Source organism: Typha angustifolia, chromosome 15, assembly GCF_048772165.1.
Source record: "Typha angustifolia cultivar Huaian chromosome 15, ASM4877216v1, whole genome shotgun sequence".
Taxonomy (NCBI): domain Eukaryota; kingdom Viridiplantae; phylum Streptophyta; class Magnoliopsida; order Poales; family Typhaceae; genus Typha; species Typha angustifolia.
The window spans coordinates 1,193,729-1,213,074 of record NC_133253.1 but is presented as its reverse complement, the minus strand read 5'-3'; the positions used below and the strand labels follow the sequence as shown (position 1 = coordinate 1,213,074).

Here is a 19,346-nt window from a genome sequence, read left to right as displayed (position 1 = left end):
GTTATAGCTGAAATCACGTGGTTTGGAACCCGAGGCGGCACGTCTTTCATGGAAAGCCTTTTCATATCTGATGATGTGGCATACGATGATTGGTCAAGGCCGTCAAAACCGTAAAGAGAAGCCAAGTGTTGTCACCTAGGGGTCAGCTGGGGCTAGTACGTGCTACATAAGTTTAGGCTGTGGTGCATGGGATTGCGAGAATCCTGGCCGTACGTGTTGCGTGCCAACTTAGCCTAAAGATCGTGATCTCGATTTGGGCGTAGTACTACGTCCACACCCATCTCCACCACACCACCATTTAAGTACGGCTGCTGAATGATACACTCAACGGTCGTAGGAGGAGGCTCTTTAGGCGGTTTTTTGTTGTAGCTTTTTCCTTGTCTTTCTTAGGGGTGGTGTATAGATCGGATAGAGTCACACCACCTGACCTTCAGCAGTAAGGCGGCTATATATCCCTGTCTCTCTTTTGAGTTGGATTTTGTTATCCTTTAGTACTCTACTACTACCTACTATAGGAAGAGCTTGGGTTCGTCCCATTTACTGAAATAGATCTATACAAAAAAAATAATATAGAGAGTCGTAATCTTTTAGCTCCATTTAATTCAGAGAGGGGTGCACGATTGCCGAACTGCTGATTTTGATTCAAATATAAAATAATATAAACCCTGGAACTTAACTATGAAATGTGATAACAAAATTACAAGGTTACCAACATATACTAACAGTTTATAACAGTTCAGGTCACCAACATATACTGACAGTAACAGTTTAGGTCACCAACATATACTAACAGTTTATAACAGTTTACCACCATATTACAAGGTGCTTAACAAAACAAAAGGGTACCCCGAAATTATACAAAGCACAAAACTGGAGTCCCATAACATGTTACATAACTATAAGCAAAACCCATAAGATGACACAACTATAAGCAAACCATTACCGATATAATTATAGTAAAGTTTGTTAGGCTTTTTTGTTAAACGGCCACAAAGTTCTCCCTTGGAACAGCAACAGCGGTGAGAGGAGACTTCATCTCAGACGACAGCTTCAGAACCTCTGTGAGGTCCACGTCAGCACCCTCAGCTTGCGTCCACTGGAAGTGGTGAACCAGCCTGGCCACCCACAACCCAACAGTGACGATGCCCAGATTTTTCCCGGGGCAAACACGGCGCCCGGCGCCGAAAGGAGCAAGCCTAAGGTCCCCACCCCTGACGTCCACATCAGCGCCGCCCTCAGAGACAACGAATCGCTCGGGGGTGAACTCGTCTGGGTTGGCCCACACGGCAGGGTCATGGGTTATGGCCCACATGTTGACCATGGCGGTCGTTCCAGTTGGGACCACCATGCCGTTGCCGAGCTGGACGTCCGACGTGGAAAGGCGGGCCCAGGAGAGCAGCGGGCCGGGAGGGTGGGCTCGGAGGGTCTCCTTCACTACAGCCTGGAGGTAGGACATTTTCGCCACGTCAGCATCACTAACGAATCCATTGGGTCCGACGACGGAGTCGATTTCACTGCGGAGCTTGGATTGGATAGCAGGGTGGAGGACAAGCTCGGCCATGGCCCATTCAGTAAGGAGAGCGGTGGTGTCCGTACCGCGGAAGATCATTTCCTGCCGAACAAAATAAATCGAACTTCAATCGATATGCGATTGCAAAGATAAGCTATGTACGTATGAGGATTCATCACACATACCCATAGAACAGCGATCATATCGTCCTCATTGAGCTTCTCATCGCCACGGAGGGAGAGCAGCACGTCAACAAAGTCGGCATTGTCACCGAGCTGCTCGGTTCCAGAACTCCTGTGCTCTTCGATGATGCCTCGTACGAGGTTGCGTACACGTGGCACGAGAACATCGCACCTCTGCTTGACGTGAGAGGGGTCGTAGAAGCTGGCGAGCCAAGGGAGGTGATCCGACCAGTTGAAGGCACCCAGGAGGTCGAAGCCTTCCCTCACCAGCACCTTCAGCTCCTCCGCCTCGGGATTCACGCTGGACACGTCGTATCTCTTGCCGAACACGCTGCCCATGATGTTGTTCAGCGCCGCGCCCTGGAGGTGGCCTCGGAGACGAACGGAGCCGGTCTTAGCCTGCTCGGCAGCTATATTTTTCATCATAGCGCTGCAGTCTGCTTGGCGTCCCGGCTCGTGGGCGGCGATACGGCGTGGAGCAAACAAGTGGGTGGAGGCGATCCTGCGCAGGAGGCGCCAGTAAGAGCCATTCGGCGCAAACCCGATGGCGCGGCCAAACATAAGCTCGCGAGCCGAGCGCTTCAGTGGGCGGTCGGCGAAGTTAGGATGCGAAAGGATCTCGCGAGCTACGGTGGGATCGGACGAGACGACGGCAGGGGTGGAACCGATCGAGAAAGCCATCAACTGGGTGGCCTTTCCGGCGCGAGCCATGGCAGCCAGCGTACGGTGCGGGAGCCCATGTGTCAGCTTAAAGATACTGCCGAAATAAGGGAGGCCACGTGGGCCGGGAATCCGGGTAGCACCCATGCGGCTCCTATTGTTAGCCCACGCCGGCCCACCGGAGGAGAAGGCCCATGAGACGAGCACACCGGAGATGACAGCAACAAGGAGAGAGGCGAAGAGGAGCATGTGGTCGCTCAGGAGCGCGTCCGCTCCGACGAAAGCAGGTAGGGTGAAAACCCACCAGTTGGAATCGGTGGAGGGAGAGTTAGATAAAGAAGCCATGGATTAGTAGTAGTAGTGGTAGAAGAAGAAGAAGATAGAAGGAATTTCTGTGAGCGGTGGTAGAGGAAGTAACGGGCTATTTATAGGAGCAGAATAAGATTTGGAATATAGAGTGGGGAGGTGGGGTTCATGACCGAGAAAGCGTTAGGAAGTTAAACAGACCATTAACGTTAGATATGTCTCGTGAATCAAAACGGACTACTGCCGCGTGGATCTTGGCGGTGTCGGCGGACCAATCAGTGGAAAGAAATATTTACTTTTTCAATAATCGCAGTTAGTGTAAGTTATTTGCGTCCTTTTAGTTAACCCACGACTGCTCTTGAGTTACAGTTAAAACGACCATTAATACTTGTTATTAAATTTAATGGTGGTTAATTAACGTAGCTGGTGAAGCCGCGTAAGGTGGGGTTGATAGATCCCATGTATTCATAAAATTTCCAAACGGCGACCGAGAAGGCAAAAGAGCACCTTGGGTTGGGTGTGACGGTTCGCTTGGACCTCAAGCATCGCATTGGAGTTCGAGCAATCCATTTATATAATCCATCAAGGCTTTCAATACGAATATATATATATCATAGGTGAATTAAAATACTTAAATATACTTTGTATCTTCTGCCAACTTTCAAACTATTATTCAAGTGGAAAGCTTATATGAGACGAGAAATAGCGAAGAAGTTTAGTTGAAATGGTTGTCAAGCTTGTGATCTGTGGTGCAACTAAAGTTTTGCATACTTGCATGGTATAAAGATATATAGTACTACTAGAGCTGTAGAAGAAGTCTAAGAAGAGTGCTATTGGAGAAATCTATGTATTCCCATAGTTTGCTACCAGCCTTGGGAGTAGACACAAGAATGACTTCTATGTTATTAAACTTAGCAGGTGTGAACTCTCTCAATTACTTTGTCAACATACTTGCATCAGCTATATAATTCATACTCAGGAGTGCTTCTTACTCTTCTCTTCCTTTCTCTTTCTAACTAGTTTCCTTCCATGACCTACCAAGAAAAGAAATTTTAAGCCAATGTTATCTGGAATCCCGGGAAACTCTAGTATATATATAAGACTGGAAGTCAAGCAATTGAATCTATTGAGATTAACTTGGGAGCAGTATTCATTTTTCTGTTTTTTAAGTATAGATTATGCAAGGATACGTTTTGGGATCTCCAATCCATGTTTCCAAGGGATGAATACCAATCACTGAATCTAGATAGCTTATATATTTGATCAAAATATGAGTAGTGTTCATTGAACTTAAGCTTTTCCTATCTTGTTCATTCACAGATAAAGATGTTGCAAATATATATATATATATATATATTAAAAATGTTTGAAGAGTACTCATCAATGTTCATCAGCTATGATACTGAGTTCCAAAGGATTGCCTGACAATTCTCTAGAGATCATCAAAGAATTAAAACCATTTCTTTTCTGATTTGAAGATTAAACGCCAAAGCAAGAGCACTTTGGAACTTGGAAAAGTGGTATCATAAACAATGGTACCAATTAATTGGACACCTCCAATTAAATTAAAGTATGAAATTTCCCAAACACAATTCCATGGCTCGCGTAGACATGTCCTCCTTCCGACAATCCAACTTTCGACCCGTGCTAATTAAAAATTAAGCACGTGAGCTGGCACATTTTAAACCAGATTTGGAAAGAAAATTTTGGCAGCTCATAGATTCATTAAGAATCTTTGTTTAATCATATCGTAGCGAATCGGGGACTGCCACGTACCCGACATCTAGCCCTAGCTGTGGAGTTTTAGGGCTAAACACGACAAAAAAAACCAACCTAGAGGAGGAGAATCTTGTCTTTGACCTAAACCCTAAAGTTGGTTATGGATTCAAATAGTTCAACCAACATCTAACTTATGTACTATTTAAGGAGTTAAATATACATAAAAATGAAAGTTTCACGAATATTTATGCATACTGTACAGCTTAAAAGATCATTACCAACCGTTCAACTACGTCGGTGAGCTTATTTCGTCAACGTCCAAGAAATTAGAGATTACTGTCCATCTTAAAACGCGGTGATCACCGACTTTTCGCCGTCAAAGTACCGACTTAGTCTTCGTTTATCTAAGTACTTTGGTAGTTTAGTCAATGGCCGTCTCGAATGCCACCAAGTTATGTTTTGGATCTTCGATAAGAATCTTTTAAAAAATAACATTCAAAATGATGTAGTTAATAATTTATTACTCAATGCAAGTTGGAGCTTTGATCTATATGATAATGATAACACGATGTTGTTTGTGTGGATGGACTTATTAGTAGGTTTCTATTAATAACGTTATAAACTTTTGAATTTAATTATGGCTCAGCATAGATGGCCCATGGGCTGGGCCCATTGGTCTAAGGGGGGCCTAAAGTTTATGGGGCTTTGGAATGGAAGCCCAGGGTTTGAGTTGGTTAAATTTTTCTCGCAAGTCCGGAACTACGAGCTGTCTCTGGAGTCTGGGCTGACTTCTTTAAACCCTTCGTTCTCGTGCCGTGTGCTGCGCCGGCGCTGGTGACGGTGACGACGATGACGGATGAGCGACACATCGGAGGAGATCTTATCCCCTCCCTGCCGAACGACATCGCGGTGAGATGCATCGCGCGGGTGCCCCGATTGTACCACCCCTACCTCTCACACGTCTCGCGATCCTGGCGCTCCCTCCTCCATTCCCCTTTCCTCTCCGATGTCCGATCAGACCTCGGGATCATCGAGCCTTTCCTCCTCGTCAACATCCGATCGCCCACCGACCAATCCCAGTGGTTCGTCCTCCACCGCCGCCGGCGGAACCCTAGTCCACTCCCTTCCCCGCCGCTTGCTGCTGTAGGCTCAGCCGCCGCCGCCATCGGCGGGGTACTCTTCGTCCTCGGCGGATCCGTCTCCGGCGTCCCCTCCTCCGCCGTCCAGGTCTTCGACGCACGGCGGAGGCGCTGGTCTCTCGGCCCGAGGATGTCGTCTGCGCGAGAGTTCGCTGCTGCCGCCGCCCTCGACGGCCGGATCTACGCTATCGGCGGCTGTATCCCGCCGTCCGAAGCCTGGGCGGAGGCTCTCGACCCCGTCGCCGGCGACCGATGGTCTCCCGTCCCCAGCCTGCCGGCGATCCGGGAGAAGTGGATGCATGGCTGCGCCGTGCTCTCGGGAAAGATCCTTGCTGTGGCGGATCGGGGCGGAGTGGTGTACGATCCGACGGCGGAGCCGCCATGGGGTACGGTGCCGGTTGAGCTCGATCTAGGGTGGAGAGGGAGGGCTGCTGTGGTCGGCGAGATGTTGTACTCGTACGACTTCTTGGGAAAGATTAAGGGGTACGATCCGCAGATGGATGAGTGGAAGACGGTGGAGGGGGTCGAGAAAGAGTTGCCTAAGTTCTTGTGTGGGGCGACGCTTGCGAATTTGGGGGGAGTGTTGTGTGTGGTGTGGGAAGGGAAGGGGGATGGTAGGCGTAGGAAGGAAATGGTGGTAGACTGGGCCGGGATCACGGTGTCGAAGACACAGAGTGGAGGGTTGCAGGGCAAGGTTTTGTGGACAGATTCGGTTGAGCTGGCGCTGCCGAAGGGGTCGTCAGTGGCCCACTGCTTGGCATTGGAGCTGTGAGTTTCTGGTGCTGCAAATATTGCAACTTTGGTATGTTGAGGATCTCTTCCTTTGTTTACTGTAAATAATAAAGTAGCTATATTCTGCATGAGATTCTCTAATATTATGTGAAAAGAAGATACTGTCATATGATTGATCGGTGGTACGGGTAGACTGATATTAATTGTCTAACTTTTGAAATGTTCCTTGGTTCTTGAATAAAGGTTGAGTGGATTGAAATTTACGGGGAAGAAATACACTGGTTGGTTTAATCATTGGCAATGCATTGTTGGGCTAATAGAATGAATTATAACTTACATTTCCAAGAAAGATTGCTACTTCTGTGCTGTTTCTGTAAGAAAACATCATTTGATATTTTGACTCGGAATTATCTTTATTTAGCTCTGTAAGTCCATCTATGCGTTGATGCTATCTTTGATGATGTCAATGACAACAGACATTTATTCTTCCTATTTAAGCTAGGTAGGAGAAGGTGATATCTTCATCATCCTTGATTCATAATAAAAGTTTAACCCCTTATCTATTTGATTGACTCTCTATGTGCTTTGCTTGATTAAAAATCTCAAGAAACAATACACATTCTTGCCCGCCTCTCTCTCTGATCATCATGAAACTTATTTACCATTCATTTTTCTATAAACTTGCAGTGCTAGAAAATTTTCACAGTGAAAGGGGTATGTTCAGTCTTATCTTGTAATTTTTCTCTTTATAGTTCTAGCACGGATGAACATTCAAGGGCAGGAATTTTCTTGGATTGAATTGACGGAAGTTTTCCTTTCACTATGCATGATCAATTAAGAAGAAATTAGCTCGATAAGTAGAGTAATATGTAGAGAAATTGCCTCACTGGTTTGAATGTATAGTAGAATTGAAATGCCACTGGGTTTGGATTAAAAGGTTAGACGATTTTTATCCTAGATGGAGTGAAAATTATCTCACTGGATATAAAATTCCATCTTTTTTGCTCAGGACTTGTGCTGGTGAGTCTATATTAATAGATTCTTAGAGCATGATTCAGGATTGAAAGTCTTAGGTTCCATAGGGAACATGATACTGCATAACATGAGTGAAAAGCTTCCTCACTACAACCTCAGTTGGTGCAAGATACTGGATATAGAATATGAGTATATTTTCTGCTTAACATAGCGTCTGGATGAAGTTAGCAGGGGTCTACAGCTTGCTACATGTTTGTGTGCTTTCTTAGGTAAATTGTGATGACATTACATGAAATTACATTTTCCCATTTGCTATATATGTGCACATGATTATGATCTTTTATTATTGACCTTCAACATGTTAGGATTTGGTTAAGCCATTGAGGAAACACAATTTTGGATTGTGAGGAGTACAGCTGATAGAAAGTAATAGATGGATACTGGATCTCAAAAGCCTTTACTAGTACTTACCCATAGTATCTCTGGAGAAGGAGAAAGCTGGTACACATTTGATTCTTCAAAACCATTTGAACTTCTAATGTCTATGGGTCATAACTCATCTGAAGGCCAGCTTTCTCATTCTTCTTCTTCTTCTTCTTCTTCTTCCTAGAAAGGTCTCTTTTCTTTCCTTGTGTTTCGTTGCCGTCCTCCTTTGATAACTTTGTACTCTCTGAAATGTTAGCTCAAATTAGAGAATTAATCTCAGGGAAGTAACAAGGGGGTGGACATAAGTGAACTCAACCTCTTCCAATTTCTTTTAGTTTACACTTAATCCTGTTTGTCTTTTTCTCTTTCCATTTTTTCATTTCCTGCTTTCCTTTTCCTTTTATAGTCCTACTTCTTTCTTATTCCTTTGTCTTTCCTCAGATTTTCTTAAATCTTGGCCCCTGAAAAATGCGCCATCCCACCTTCTTTTGTCATTGCGTACTTACCTAAAAACTCATTTTATGGCTTCTGTTTGCTGAAAATAATAGAAAGTATGTTTAGGCAGAGATGTTGTGGTTTTGATCTGGCAATGGATGCAACATATTATCTCTTTTTGATCTGTACTCGCAACATCTGTGACTCTACTTCTTCTTTCTTCTCTATTGGACAAACTGGGTACTATGGTGTCAGTCAGAGTCTACTAGAAAAGGTAAGTTTGATTTCTTGAACTTTTTCTGATTTTGTGGTTGAGTTGCCAGCCACACAAAGATCTGAAGATTCTTATGGCATCTCCATATGAAGTTGCGAAATCTAAACTGTTGGGATATATAGTTTGGGGGGCTTATGTATCTTTTTTTTTTTCCTTGACTATTAATCTCTGGAAAGAGGTAGGAAAAATATTCCAACAATCGTCCAAGTCATTTTCTGTGCATTTAACTTTCTATTTTCTGTTGTACAAATGATATGTGAAAGAGCCGTATTAACTCACAAAGGTTTAATTTCAGGCAAAAGGTGAGTGTTGGTGGTGAAGCAATGGATTAACCAATCATTGCATAATAATATGCTTCGACACTCCATCAGATTCTGAAGGTGTCGGAGATTATATGTCACAGCTGCTGTAGCATCTCATATGAACTTGATTCTAATGAAGTTACTGTAAATTTAGAGCACTTACCTTCTGTAGAGAAGAACTTAGTTGAATTGTCCATTTGACTATATATATATATATATATTATTTCACCTGTATAGATTTTTTCCCCCCTTTTTGGCTGGTAAAAGATCTAAAATATATTATGAAGGCGCTTAAAGTATGAAGAAGACATCAATTAAGAATCACCATATTTTGCTTTGTTTATGAGAAGATATTCAAAATAGATTTCATTTTATATTCAAAGTTTATCATCAAATGTATAATGATCATCATTTTTCTATTATAACTTGAATTTGGGGAAAAAATAAAGGAAAAGGAAAACAAAGATAGCACGAGTTATGACAAGATAGAAAGGATGTAACATGAGAGGCTCAAATTCTCCTCCCTCCAAAAACACACTCCTATTCATTTATATCGCCTCTCTTCGTTGCAACAAACAATGGCGGAGAAAGAGGAGCCTATTCGCTTCGGCATCTTGGGTTGCGCCGAGATCGCCCGGAAGCTCTCCCGTGCCATCTTCCTCGCCCCCCACGCCGTTCTCGTTGCCGTCGGCAGCCGATCCCTCGACAAAGCCCGCCGGTTCATCGCCGACAATGCCCTCACCCTCGTCGGCTCCGTCCGCGCCGTCGGCTCCTACGACGCCGTTCTCGATGACCCAACCATCGACGCCGTCTACGTCCCCCTCCCCACCGGGCTACACCTCACCTGGGCCGTGGCGGCGGCGGAGCGCCGCAAGCACGTGCTCCTCGAGAAGCCGGCCGCGCTGTGCGTCTCGGATCTGGACCGGATCCTGGAGGCATGCGCCTCGAACGGGGTGCAGTTCATGGACGGGAGCATGTGGGTCCACCACCCGAGGACGGCCAAGATGAGGGAGATGATCTCCGACTCCAACCGGTTTGGGAGAGTCAAGACGGTAAAGATAACATTTTTTTACTCACTGTTACATAAACTCAATGAGCTAATCTCGATTTGATATCATTATTCCTCTGACGACTAGATCCATAGCTCGTCATCATTCCTGGCCACTCCACTTTTCCTAGAGAACAACATCAGAGTGAAGCCCGACCTGGATTCCTTAGGAGCACTTGGAGACTTGGGCTGGTACTGCATTGGATCCATCCTATGGGCAGTTGATTACCAACTGCCAAACACTGTCACTGCTCTCCCTTCCCTCCATCTGAATCAGGCTGGAATCATACTCTCCTGTGCTTCTTCTTTCCACTGGGAGGATGGTAAGGTGGCCACCTTCCACTGCTCCTTCCTCTACCACGTCTCCATGGACCTCTCCGTTCAGGGAGCCTCCGGCTCGCTCCGAGTGCATGATCTCGCAATCCCGTTTCGAGAAGATTCAGCCTCGTTCGAGTTCAACTGCGGAGCTGAATTCGCTGAGCTGCACATTGGATGGACCAGAAAGCCTGAGGAAGTCGTGGTGGCGACCAGCCTTCCGCAAGAAGCTCTCATGGTTGAAGAGTTTGCGAAGCAAGTTCAGCTGATGAGAAGTTCCAGATGCCCTCCAACAGCTAAATGGCCTGATATTAGCCGCAAAACTCAACTAGTTTTAGATGCTGTGAAGAAATCAATTGAGACCGAGTTCAAGCCAGTCTTCCTGTAACAAAAATTATGCTGGAAATGTTGAAGAGTCTTAATTACTCCTGCATTCTATGATCTGTATGATGTAGCAAACCTCATAAAAGAATCTATGTAAAATATCACAATTAAAATGCTATCGCACTGCTTTATCGCATATATATAGTTTTCTTCAAATAGTACTGAATTAGTAAGAAGAAAGATGTCTATATGATAAAAGTAAAGACAACCATGACACACAACTTTATTAGTTCATAATACTAGGCCAGTGATCAAGTATCTCAATCTCGTATCAAGTCAATTACTAGCAAGATGGAACATTGAGCATGAGAGAGGTTGAAATGATGAGCTTCAAATATCAACAGGTTCAAAATCTCTCTCAATGGATGCTTTGACTGCATCTATCACAAGTTGCGTCTTTCTACTGATGGTAGGCCATTTAGTATCTGGTTTGCTATTAGAATCTTTAATCCCTTGCACCAACCTTGAGAATTCCTGGACCATGAGGGCCTCTTGTGGTAGATCAGTCGTGACGACATGCTTGCTTGGCAAGGGCTGCCATCCAGTTACAAGTTCAGTGAAGGCAGAGTCTGAAGCAAAGGTAAATGCAGCTGAGCTCTCCTCGTAAGGGATGACGAAGTCGGTGAGATGAAGAGTCCCTCTGGTTCCCATGGCACTCACCTCCATGGTCAGATGAGCAAGGAAAGAGCAATTGAGGGTTGCTACCTTTCCATCGTCCCAAAGAAGAGTCGCACCACATGACAGGATTATACCTGCTTCATTCTTGACAGGACCGCGCTGGGCAATGACAGTCTTAGGCAATTCAAAATCAGCAGCCCACAGGATTGAGCGAATGCAGTACCATCCGGCATCACCAAGAGCTCCAAGGGAGTCTAGGTCAGGCTTTACCCGGATGTCATTCTGGAGGAAATCCTCATCTCCAGCAAAGGTGAATATGCTGTGGATCTGTCAGCCACAGAAAATGGTCCCTAGAGTAAGAATTGCATAGTAGAAGATAAGCAAAAAAATACATTCCTGATAAATATAGAAGTTTTATGGAGAGCAAACAGGACGATAAATGAGCCTAAGTGAGTTTGTATCAAATAGATGAACAAGCAGACAGAAGTTACAATTCTAAGGAACAGTTTGTATGATGAGAGAGTCAGATGAAGAGTTAACCACTTTCGCTTCCAAGATTTGCTCACTCAGAGAGGTTTCGTTGAGCTAGTATTCCTAGCTATATGAATATCTATAATTTTATATAGTCAAGGCAATCAGCTTACTGTAATGTATCATTGACCAAAAAGATGCCTAAAGTTTAATTGACCATGCTTTCACACCTAACAACTGAATACTACAACACTGGAATAAAACAAACCTAAATGCTACTAATATAGATGGTTTCCATCAGTTACAGATATTTTTCAAAACCTTGAGAATATGATAGTGAACATTATTAAAATCAATCTCAGGTAACATCTACTTTACTTATCATCTTTCATAGACTTTCCAGTACTCATCAAAATAAAGTATGTTGAATTTATGATTAACCAAGGTTTCATTTTTTTGATAAGAAATCTTACTCTTTAGATTTATGTAGTTTTCCTGGCACACTATACTGCCATACCGTCGTCTTTCATCAGATAGCACAAACTATTGAGCAATTGATCAGCTGTGGCTATTTTCTAAGACATGAGCTTACGCTATGATTTACAAACGCAGCCAGTCCTAATTATCTTGTTACAGAAAAGTCACCATACCTTGCAAACAAATGAAACTTAGATGCTGTTCAATTACTCATGGTTGAAATGCATCATTTGATATCTATGGCAGAGAGTAAATAAGCTTGGACATAAACAGAAGAAGCTATTCTATCATGTCTCATGACAAGTTCCAAAGAACACACAAAGATATAGGATGCAGTCCATGTGGCTAAACCTTATAAAAAACAGAAGAGGGTCAATCTGATTCACTATTTATACATTACTTAGAATACATCTTCAATTTCATTAGGAAGTTTCATATACAATATACACTAAGTGTCCCAATTATGAATCCGATGTGCACAAAATAAACTCCTTAGAACTACCAACATAATTTTTAACCAAAAGGCCGCACCGAACTACCAACATAATGGGAAAGCAATAATTGGAGAATATAATATCTGATTAATATAATAATCCTCACGACTACCATGTGCTACTTTACGCAACGATGAGGAAAACAAATTTAGCAGATAAGATAATAAATCCGACCATCTCATAGTGCCCAAATCGGAAAAAAAAAAAAGATCTTTACCATCTTCAGCTGCCCGAACCGAATCGGATCCGACAAGATCTCCCGCATCTTCGCCGTCCTTGGATGATGCACCCACATAGTGGAATCCATAAACTGCACCCCGCTCGAAGCGCACGCCTCCAGGATGCGATCCAACTCCGCAACGCACAAGGCAGTGGGCTTCTCGAGGAGCACGTGCTTCCCTTTCTCCGCCGCCGCCACGGCCCAGGTGACGTGGAGGCTGGTAGGGAGGGGGATGTAGACGGCCTCGACGGCGGGATCATCGAGGACGGCCTCGTAGGATCCGACGGGGCGGACGGAGCCGGCGTCAAGGCCGTTGTCGGCGACGAATCGGCGCGCCTTGTCGAGGTTCCGGCTGCCGACGGCGACGAGGACGGCGTTGGGGGCGAGGGAGATGGCGCGCGATACCTTCCGTGCGATCTCGGCGCAGCACAGGATGCCGAAGCGGATAGGGTTCGGGCTCTCGTGAGCCATTTCTTTCGGCTTTGGCGTCGCTCCTGGACTCTTGCAAAAGGTCGAGCACCTGCACCTTATTTGGACGACGGAAATGGCTCACGAGATAATTTATAGCGGATTTGGAGCCATTTCTTAGGTTCGGTTATTTTGTTTATTTATTTTATTTTATCATTTTTTAATATATATAAATTTAGGTTCGGTTTTTCTTACTATTGTTATGGGTAGTATTGACTTAATAGAGGACGAACATTCCAGATGCTTGAGAGAAAGATAAAGAAGTTCACAGCTAATAAATGTAGCTATAGTAATTTTGTCTATCCTCACTGTAGCTATAATAATAGGAAAATTAACAGTCTTATGTAATCCGAACCCTTTTCTTTATATAATTTTTACACGACACTTTTAAGTTAATTAACATTTACACGACATTTTGAGTTAATTAAATCCAACTATCTTTAAATAGAAAAATATCAATAATTTTATGTCAGAATGCCCAAGATAATTTTTAAATACATAACTTATTATTTGATGAGATAGGACTGCGTAATTAGATCTGAGAAGAGGTCTTTAAGTTGATGAGATGAACTAAAGTGAGATATAACTTTAAAATGATGGGTCAAAATAAATAAAAAAAATTCTCAGAAGTATTTTAATAATTGAATCAATAGAATTACATTGACTAGAATTACCGATAGTTAGTCAAAATAATATTATAGCGTTATATATAAAAATATAGAAAAAAAATCTGATTATAAAATTATGAAAAATGAGTGTTAACTAAAAAATGATAAAAATATAGTGTTATTTGAAAAGTTTCTTAATTAATATAATATAGAGTTTATATTCATTTACATAAGCTGGATACATAAGCAAGAAAAGAGGTACATATCCAGGGATTGTTTCAGTATTTCAACCCTGAACGCAAAAGATTTCCAACAGACATGTCCTCAGCAAAAAGGCTATCGATCTTTGAAAGAGCCTGCAGAACAGAAAGTAAATGTTGTTGAGCAAAAGAACCCTATAAATTGTAGTGAGGTGAAATTTGAAACGAGGCCTCAATGTCAAACCTCGACTGCAATGGCAGTTGGAGTGAGAGAAGAAACGTCACTGCTTCCTTGTTTTGCTGCGATATCTGCAAACGAGGCAGTACATTAGCATCAAGTTTCAAATGTACAAACTGTTTGTGCATGAAATGTACATCATACTAATGGTTGCTTAACAGATCTTTAACCACAAGGTGTATAGTGTTTCACAAGTGGAAATCTCATTTAGTTGTTGGAGAATCTATGGTGTAACAGATTCATAGGTGCAAACAGGTTATAGATGTGTATGAGTGTTACTTGATCCGAGGTTACTTAATGGTATGATTGCTCCAACAAGAGCTAAGATACCAAATAAAGCACGCGCTATGAAGAACAAAATATATAGACAACAGAAAGAGTAAACATGAATGAAGAACATGCGTAACCTAGCTTTTACTTCATACTGTCACAGGATTATTACCAGTACAAGGCACTACTTACTTTGGAGGCAAACTCGCACATCAGCATTGGCATAGACCTCACCTCTCTCTTCAGACAAGGTGCTGAGTCGTATTAAAGCCTGCAATGAAAGTCCACAAACAGCAAGATTTGTTTATAGTTTAGAATAGAAATATAATGTGTTGTATGGAAGCTAGCAGCAGACTCCTATGACTTTATAGCCATTGAATACAAAGAGGATGAAAATGTAATAGTATGTAAGTAGCATATGTGATTTGTTATGTCTGGTGTTCTAAATTTTTAATTACTTATAGTGCATTGTGGCTGCTAGAAATCTGATGATCATTAATCTGGCACCAATCTGGCAGGTAAAACTCAAGTAGATTATAATTCATATGTTTTCAATGATTTCTGTGCCAGCCCCAGAAGGTCTAACAACTTCAAAACTGAAATTCTTTTAGATATAAGTAAGGTGAAACATTTATAGGCAGGAGCAACTGACTGTCAACCATTGCTACCTTTGTGTAAGGATCACCAGGTTCTTCATGCAAAAGGGGCCGAGAAGCAGTTCCCACAGCAGCAATCCGCCTAGCAAGAGCTTCCAAAGGAACATCTAACCAGACAGTTATTCCCTTTTTCATATATCTCCTGATATTCAATAAATAAATCAGTTGCTTGCTTTCACTGTCCAAAAGAAGTAGTTCAGGAAACTGCATGGCTGAGTATGTAATATTTCTTCAATTACCAGTTAATTGGTCTAATAACAGCGCCACCCCCAGTTGCAACAACCAGCTGCCGCATTGAAGACAAATCCCTTAACACGTTACTCTGTCCCAAGAAAGCAAAACTTAAGTAAATACAAATACTAAAAATAAGTCAGAAGTACAAGTATAACACACGTGGAACTCAAAATTCTTTATTCAAATTGCTAATATTTCAGGAAGCTGAATGATAGTGATAATATCTTTACTTCATTTTGTCTAAAGAAGGCCTCGCTGTGCTCCTTGAATATCTGAGCAACAGAAGATACACCCACAGCTTGCTCTACCAATTTGTCACTGCAGCACCAAGGAGCATAGGTTACACACAGCCAAATAATTCATGCAGGAAAAGAGAGCAATAATCCACTAACAATTGTGAATCAATGCAGAAAAAAGGTAATCCAATAGCAATCGCACTAATACCTGTCAAAAAAGGAGTATCCTAGAACTTCTGAGAGTATCTTCCCTACAGTAGTCTTACCAGAGCCCATCATACCTATAAAAAAGCAGCAGATAACCAACTACTGAAATAACTAGTGACAGAAAAAATACCATTCCAATGAACTTAAAAGTTAACTTTAAGTGACTGACCAACTAGATATATACAGCGCCCATCTAAGCGTAAGACTACATCTTCTGACATCCTCTGCAGCACACAAACATCACCTCAGGTCAATTGGCAGAGAAAAACAGTTTTCCTCATTTCAGTGAGAAAGCTATGAAGCTGATTCATTTAGTAAGAATTTGATTTGTCCATCTCGGACAATGCTAATCTTCTAGCATTCTAAAACACCTGAAGATCACAAATTTGAACACAAGCACTGCAAAACCTTGAAAAATTAAGTTGACAAAAGACCCTAAAAGAATCATAAAAAGGAACTAATATCAACTCTGAAGGTGGAGAAGAGCATTACAGTAGATTTTTCAGATCCTTTATCATGGGTATACCTTTAAGATGAGAGCCTCATCAACAGCTGCATGAAAATTTTCCGACTCTTTGGCTGCAACTACATAACATTAAGTAGTAAACACTAATCAATGACTGTTCAAGAACAAATGTAAAGCAGAAAAGAACAAAGATATACTTAAATAATCATAAAGCTTTTAGTCAAAGAATATTCTCGATAAAGGGCCATTTCAGAAGTCATACTCATGTAACTGCAGTTATAATATGAGAAGAGAGAACAGATTAGCCATTTATTAAGGAAGTTTTGAGTAATAAACTTACTGCAAAAGAATGAAGCGGAATAACTTGGATAAGAAACTAACAAAGATGACAGAAACATATGAAGTTCTGAACAAAATAATTAGATCAAGTGATTGTAAAAGATCAGCTTTGTTCAAATAAATCAAGAATGCTGCTTAATGCCAGGGTATAACACAGAAAACTATGTAATCCACTGCTCACAGCAACTCACTGACTCGACAGTATCTGATTGTGCAGTGAAATAGAAATTAGAAGCATCTGACATGCTCACATAATCATCTACCATTTTAGTAGTTTTTTTTATCTTAGGAAAAAAAGTCGAACATGCTGCAACCTAGCATAAAGTATGTAACACCTATGCTTGTATATGTAGGTACCTCAATACTTACTATAATATCCATGCATGGTGTAATAATAACAGCATAGCTCACTTCCCGATAAAGTAAACTACATGGTATTAAAGTTGATGTTTTAAACTGTAATAGCAAATGAACTATTCAAATGAAAGAGAGGCTTCAAGCGTACTCCATAGTCGACTTCATGGGGCATCGTTATTTTGAATCACCATCACAACTGTTGAACAGGCAGCGTGAATGGTCCAGCAGTCCCAATGATCAAGCACTGCTGAATGGTCAAAATACCAAAATCCTGTTGTGAAATCATTCCTAATTATCTGTGAACAACAGAATCTGAAATAACACCTAGCATCAGGCAGTAAGGATCCAAAGCTTCTCTTACTAATGCCATAGATGGAGAAGCATGAATAAATAAGAACAACAAGAGGGGACTTCTGAAATCACTAAAAGACAAGGAGGATCTTGTACACAAATGTGATAATTAGACATTTACAAGGACATCCATCAGTTAGCAATTCAAAGAGTTCCCTTCATGTGGTTCAGTGGAACTCTCCCAGATAACACCATTCAGGCATGCTTCCGATCACAAGTATTTTCAACCACCTATTTTGTTTCAGTTCAGTAGTTGATCTAAAAATCTAGTTTCCTTGCCAAGGACATCAACATACATTTGATTTTATGGCGACAACACAACATAATGGATTCCTACGTCAAGTTGATCTCAGTTGCTCTGTCCCCATCTACTTTAGCAATGTTAATATCCTCTTCTCACTAATTTGTCACTTAAATGAGTGATGACAAAAAGAGAAGCAATTCATATAGAAAAAGGATATAAATAAATCATTACCGTCTTTCTTCCGATGATAACTCATCCTGCCACTTTCTTACATCCACGAAAAATATATACCAAATAACTCAAATCAATTGATAAGTGATTTATTTGGCCAAACTGTGACCTCTACGAAATTTAATCAGACAATTGTCCCCTTTCTGCAATTTGCTCCTCCATAGTATTTACAAGGAAGTCAGATTTGCAAAAAACCATAATGCAAAAGGCTACTAGGTTGATTTTTTTTTTCTTCTAAAAATTAACTCAAAAAAAAAAAATTGCCCGTATAGAAATCTTCAGCTCAGAATGCTCGTATAAAAAAAAATGCAAGTAGGGCATTTCATTTCCAGGAATTTACCTTCGGATTTCTTACAACGACTAGAAATTTTCAGCTTAGAATGCCCGTATAAATCTGAAGCCAACCTCGATCTCCGAAGACTCAGCGTATGTCTCCTCTCGACGCCATAGCCACGCGGGAAACCCAATAATCCACCAGGATTCCTCATGGTCTTCTCGCACCCGATCCATGAACACGATTGCAAGCTCAAAGCGGCCCCCGATTCCATCGCTCACTCCAAATCTCAACCAAAACCCCACCACAAACCAAAACTATCTTTTGCCTCCAACGGAAGAATTCCAAGGTTCTTCCTCCGATTCTCCCGAAGTCGATGGAAGCAGCAGCACAATGCTCGGAAATCCGGAGCAAAATGGCGAAAAAAGAAGAGGTAAATGGAGATCTGAGATCGAGAAATGGGATTCAATCGAAACAAGAATCAAAATCGAGAGGAGATTCGAGAATACTAAAGTGGCTGATCGCTGAGAAATAAAAAAGGATTGCGGAGCGACCAGCCTACCACTACCACATGCGGTAGCAGCGCACGTTAAACGATGTGGAATTCCCTGGGATTAGGCGGGGATGGCGTCGCAGGTATTTATATCCTTCCACTCCTCACTAGACAAGCCGAGCATAATGTTTCAATTTACTAAAATATCCTTCATATTTAACAAATTCATTAATGGAGTAAGATAAATTCCCAAAAAGCATTTATTAAGAAATTATTTAGTTAATTTTAATAAAAATTAAAAATTTTACTTTAATAATAAATACAGGGACTGATATGAGATTTTTTAAAATATATAGAGATAAAATATTTTTTTAAAAAAATATATATAGAAAATAAAATATATATATAACCCTAAATTTTGAAGCAATTATCCACAAGGAGGACTTTATCGTGATAGAAATTTTGTGGTTTGATGCGTCGATAGCATCTGCGAGTCTCAAAATATGACTCCAACTACCACTCAAGTAACAATCACGACCAAAATATTCCGCATAGAAAAATTTCTATGCGGGATAACGAGTACGGCGGCCTCTCCACACAATCGGACGGTTGAAAGGTAAGCTCGTTTAGGATCTTCTATGCGCCCTTGATGACATCACCGTGCGAAATAGACGAGTTAGGTGGTGGAGAAAAGACAACTGGAATCTCCTTAGTGAAGAATTCTGACGCGTCGCTCAGTAATTGGAGTAAGAGGCGATCGTTGTTGAACGTGCAGCTGACCTCACCC

The 19,346-nt window shown here is 41.9% G+C and overlaps 5 protein-coding genes across 5 annotated transcripts; 2 read left to right on the top strand and 3 right to left on the bottom strand.

Annotated features, from left to right (window-relative positions):
- Window positions 1-718: 718 nt before the first annotated feature.
- LOC140777349 (cytochrome P450 78A11-like) lies at window positions 719-2,717 on the bottom strand. Its single transcript, XM_073121395.1, has 2 exons — window positions 1,696-2,717; window positions 719-1,612 (listed from the first exon to the last, which is right to left on the bottom strand). The coding sequence occupies exons 1-2, from the start codon at window positions 2,695-2,697 to the stop codon at window positions 980-982; spliced, it is 1,635 nt and encodes a 544-aa protein (XP_072977496.1). The 5' UTR covers window positions 2,698-2,717; the 3' UTR covers window positions 719-979.
- A 2,415-nt stretch (window positions 2,718-5,132) lies between these two features.
- On the top strand, window positions 5,133-8,888 carry LOC140777352 (F-box/kelch-repeat protein SKIP6-like). Its single transcript, XM_073121399.1, has 2 exons — window positions 5,133-6,318; window positions 8,654-8,888. The coding sequence occupies exon 1, from the start codon at window positions 5,227-5,229 to the stop codon at window positions 6,286-6,288; it is 1,062 nt and encodes a 353-aa protein (XP_072977500.1). The 5' UTR covers window positions 5,133-5,226; the 3' UTR covers window positions 6,289-6,318; window positions 8,654-8,888.
- A 147-nt stretch (window positions 8,889-9,035) lies between these two features.
- Window positions 9,036-10,525, top strand: LOC140777351 (uncharacterized oxidoreductase At4g09670-like). The gene is made up of 2 exons (XM_073121398.1): window positions 9,036-9,712; window positions 9,797-10,525. The coding sequence occupies exons 1-2, from the start codon at window positions 9,239-9,241 to the stop codon at window positions 10,409-10,411; spliced, it is 1,089 nt and encodes a 362-aa protein (XP_072977499.1). The 5' UTR covers window positions 9,036-9,238; the 3' UTR covers window positions 10,412-10,525.
- Window positions 10,526-10,577: 52 nt separating this feature from the next.
- LOC140777350 (uncharacterized oxidoreductase At4g09670) lies at window positions 10,578-13,799 on the bottom strand. Its single transcript, XM_073121396.1, has 2 exons — window positions 12,685-13,799; window positions 10,578-11,352 (listed from the first exon to the last, which is right to left on the bottom strand). Exons 1-2 carry the CDS (start codon window positions 13,156-13,158, stop codon window positions 10,738-10,740), a joined length of 1,089 nt encoding a protein of 362 aa, XP_072977497.1. The 5' UTR covers window positions 13,159-13,799; the 3' UTR covers window positions 10,578-10,737.
- Window positions 13,800-13,941: 142 nt separating this feature from the next.
- On the bottom strand, window positions 13,942-18,680 carry LOC140777353 (shikimate kinase 3, chloroplastic-like). The gene is made up of 10 exons (XM_073121400.1): window positions 18,133-18,680; window positions 16,331-16,389; window positions 15,974-16,028; window positions 15,806-15,878; window positions 15,592-15,679; window positions 15,367-15,449; window positions 15,140-15,269; window positions 14,664-14,742; window positions 14,208-14,272; window positions 13,942-14,119 (listed from the first exon to the last, which is right to left on the bottom strand). The coding sequence occupies exons 1-10, from the start codon at window positions 18,338-18,340 to the stop codon at window positions 14,042-14,044; spliced, it is 918 nt and encodes a 305-aa protein (XP_072977501.1). The 5' UTR covers window positions 18,341-18,680; the 3' UTR covers window positions 13,942-14,041.
- Window positions 18,681-19,346: the final 666 nt, after the last annotated feature.

Excerpts from the sequence above, each read along its gene's own strand:
- LOC140777353 (XM_073121400.1), bottom strand. The coding sequence starts at position 18,340 with ATGGAATCGGGGGCCGCTTTGAGCTTGCAATCGTGTTCATGGATCGGG. Across the intron at positions 16,390-18,132 it reads TCGTTGTAAGAAATCCGAAG|TTGCAGCCAAAGAGTCGGAA; the intron begins GTAAATTCCTGG and ends AATGTTATGTAG. Across the intron at positions 15,270-15,366 it reads GTTATTAGACCAATTAACTG|GAGATATATGAAAAAGGGAA; the intron begins GTAATTGAAGAA and ends ATTGAATATCAG.
- LOC140777350 (XM_073121396.1), bottom strand. The coding sequence starts at position 13,158 with ATGGCTCACGAGAGCCCGAACCCTATCCGCTTCGGCATCCTGTGCTGC. Across the intron at positions 11,353-12,684 it reads GGTTCGGGCAGCTGAAGATG|ATCCACAGCATATTCACCTT; the intron begins GTAAAGATCTTT and ends TGTGGCTGACAG.
- LOC140777352 (XM_073121399.1), top strand. The coding sequence starts at position 5,227 with ATGACGGATGAGCGACACATCGGAGGAGATCTTATCCCCTCCCTGCCG.
- LOC140777349 (XM_073121395.1), bottom strand. The coding sequence starts at position 2,697 with ATGGCTTCTTTATCTAACTCTCCCTCCACCGATTCCAACTGGTGGGTT. Across the intron at positions 1,613-1,695 it reads ATATGATCGCTGTTCTATGG|GAAATGATCTTCCGCGGTAC; the intron begins GTATGTGTGATG and ends TTTGTTCGGCAG.
- LOC140777351 (XM_073121398.1), top strand. The coding sequence starts at position 9,239 with ATGGCGGAGAAAGAGGAGCCTATTCGCTTCGGCATCTTGGGTTGCGCC. Across the intron at positions 9,713-9,796 it reads GGTTTGGGAGAGTCAAGACG|ATCCATAGCTCGTCATCATT; the intron begins GTAAAGATAACA and ends TCTGACGACTAG.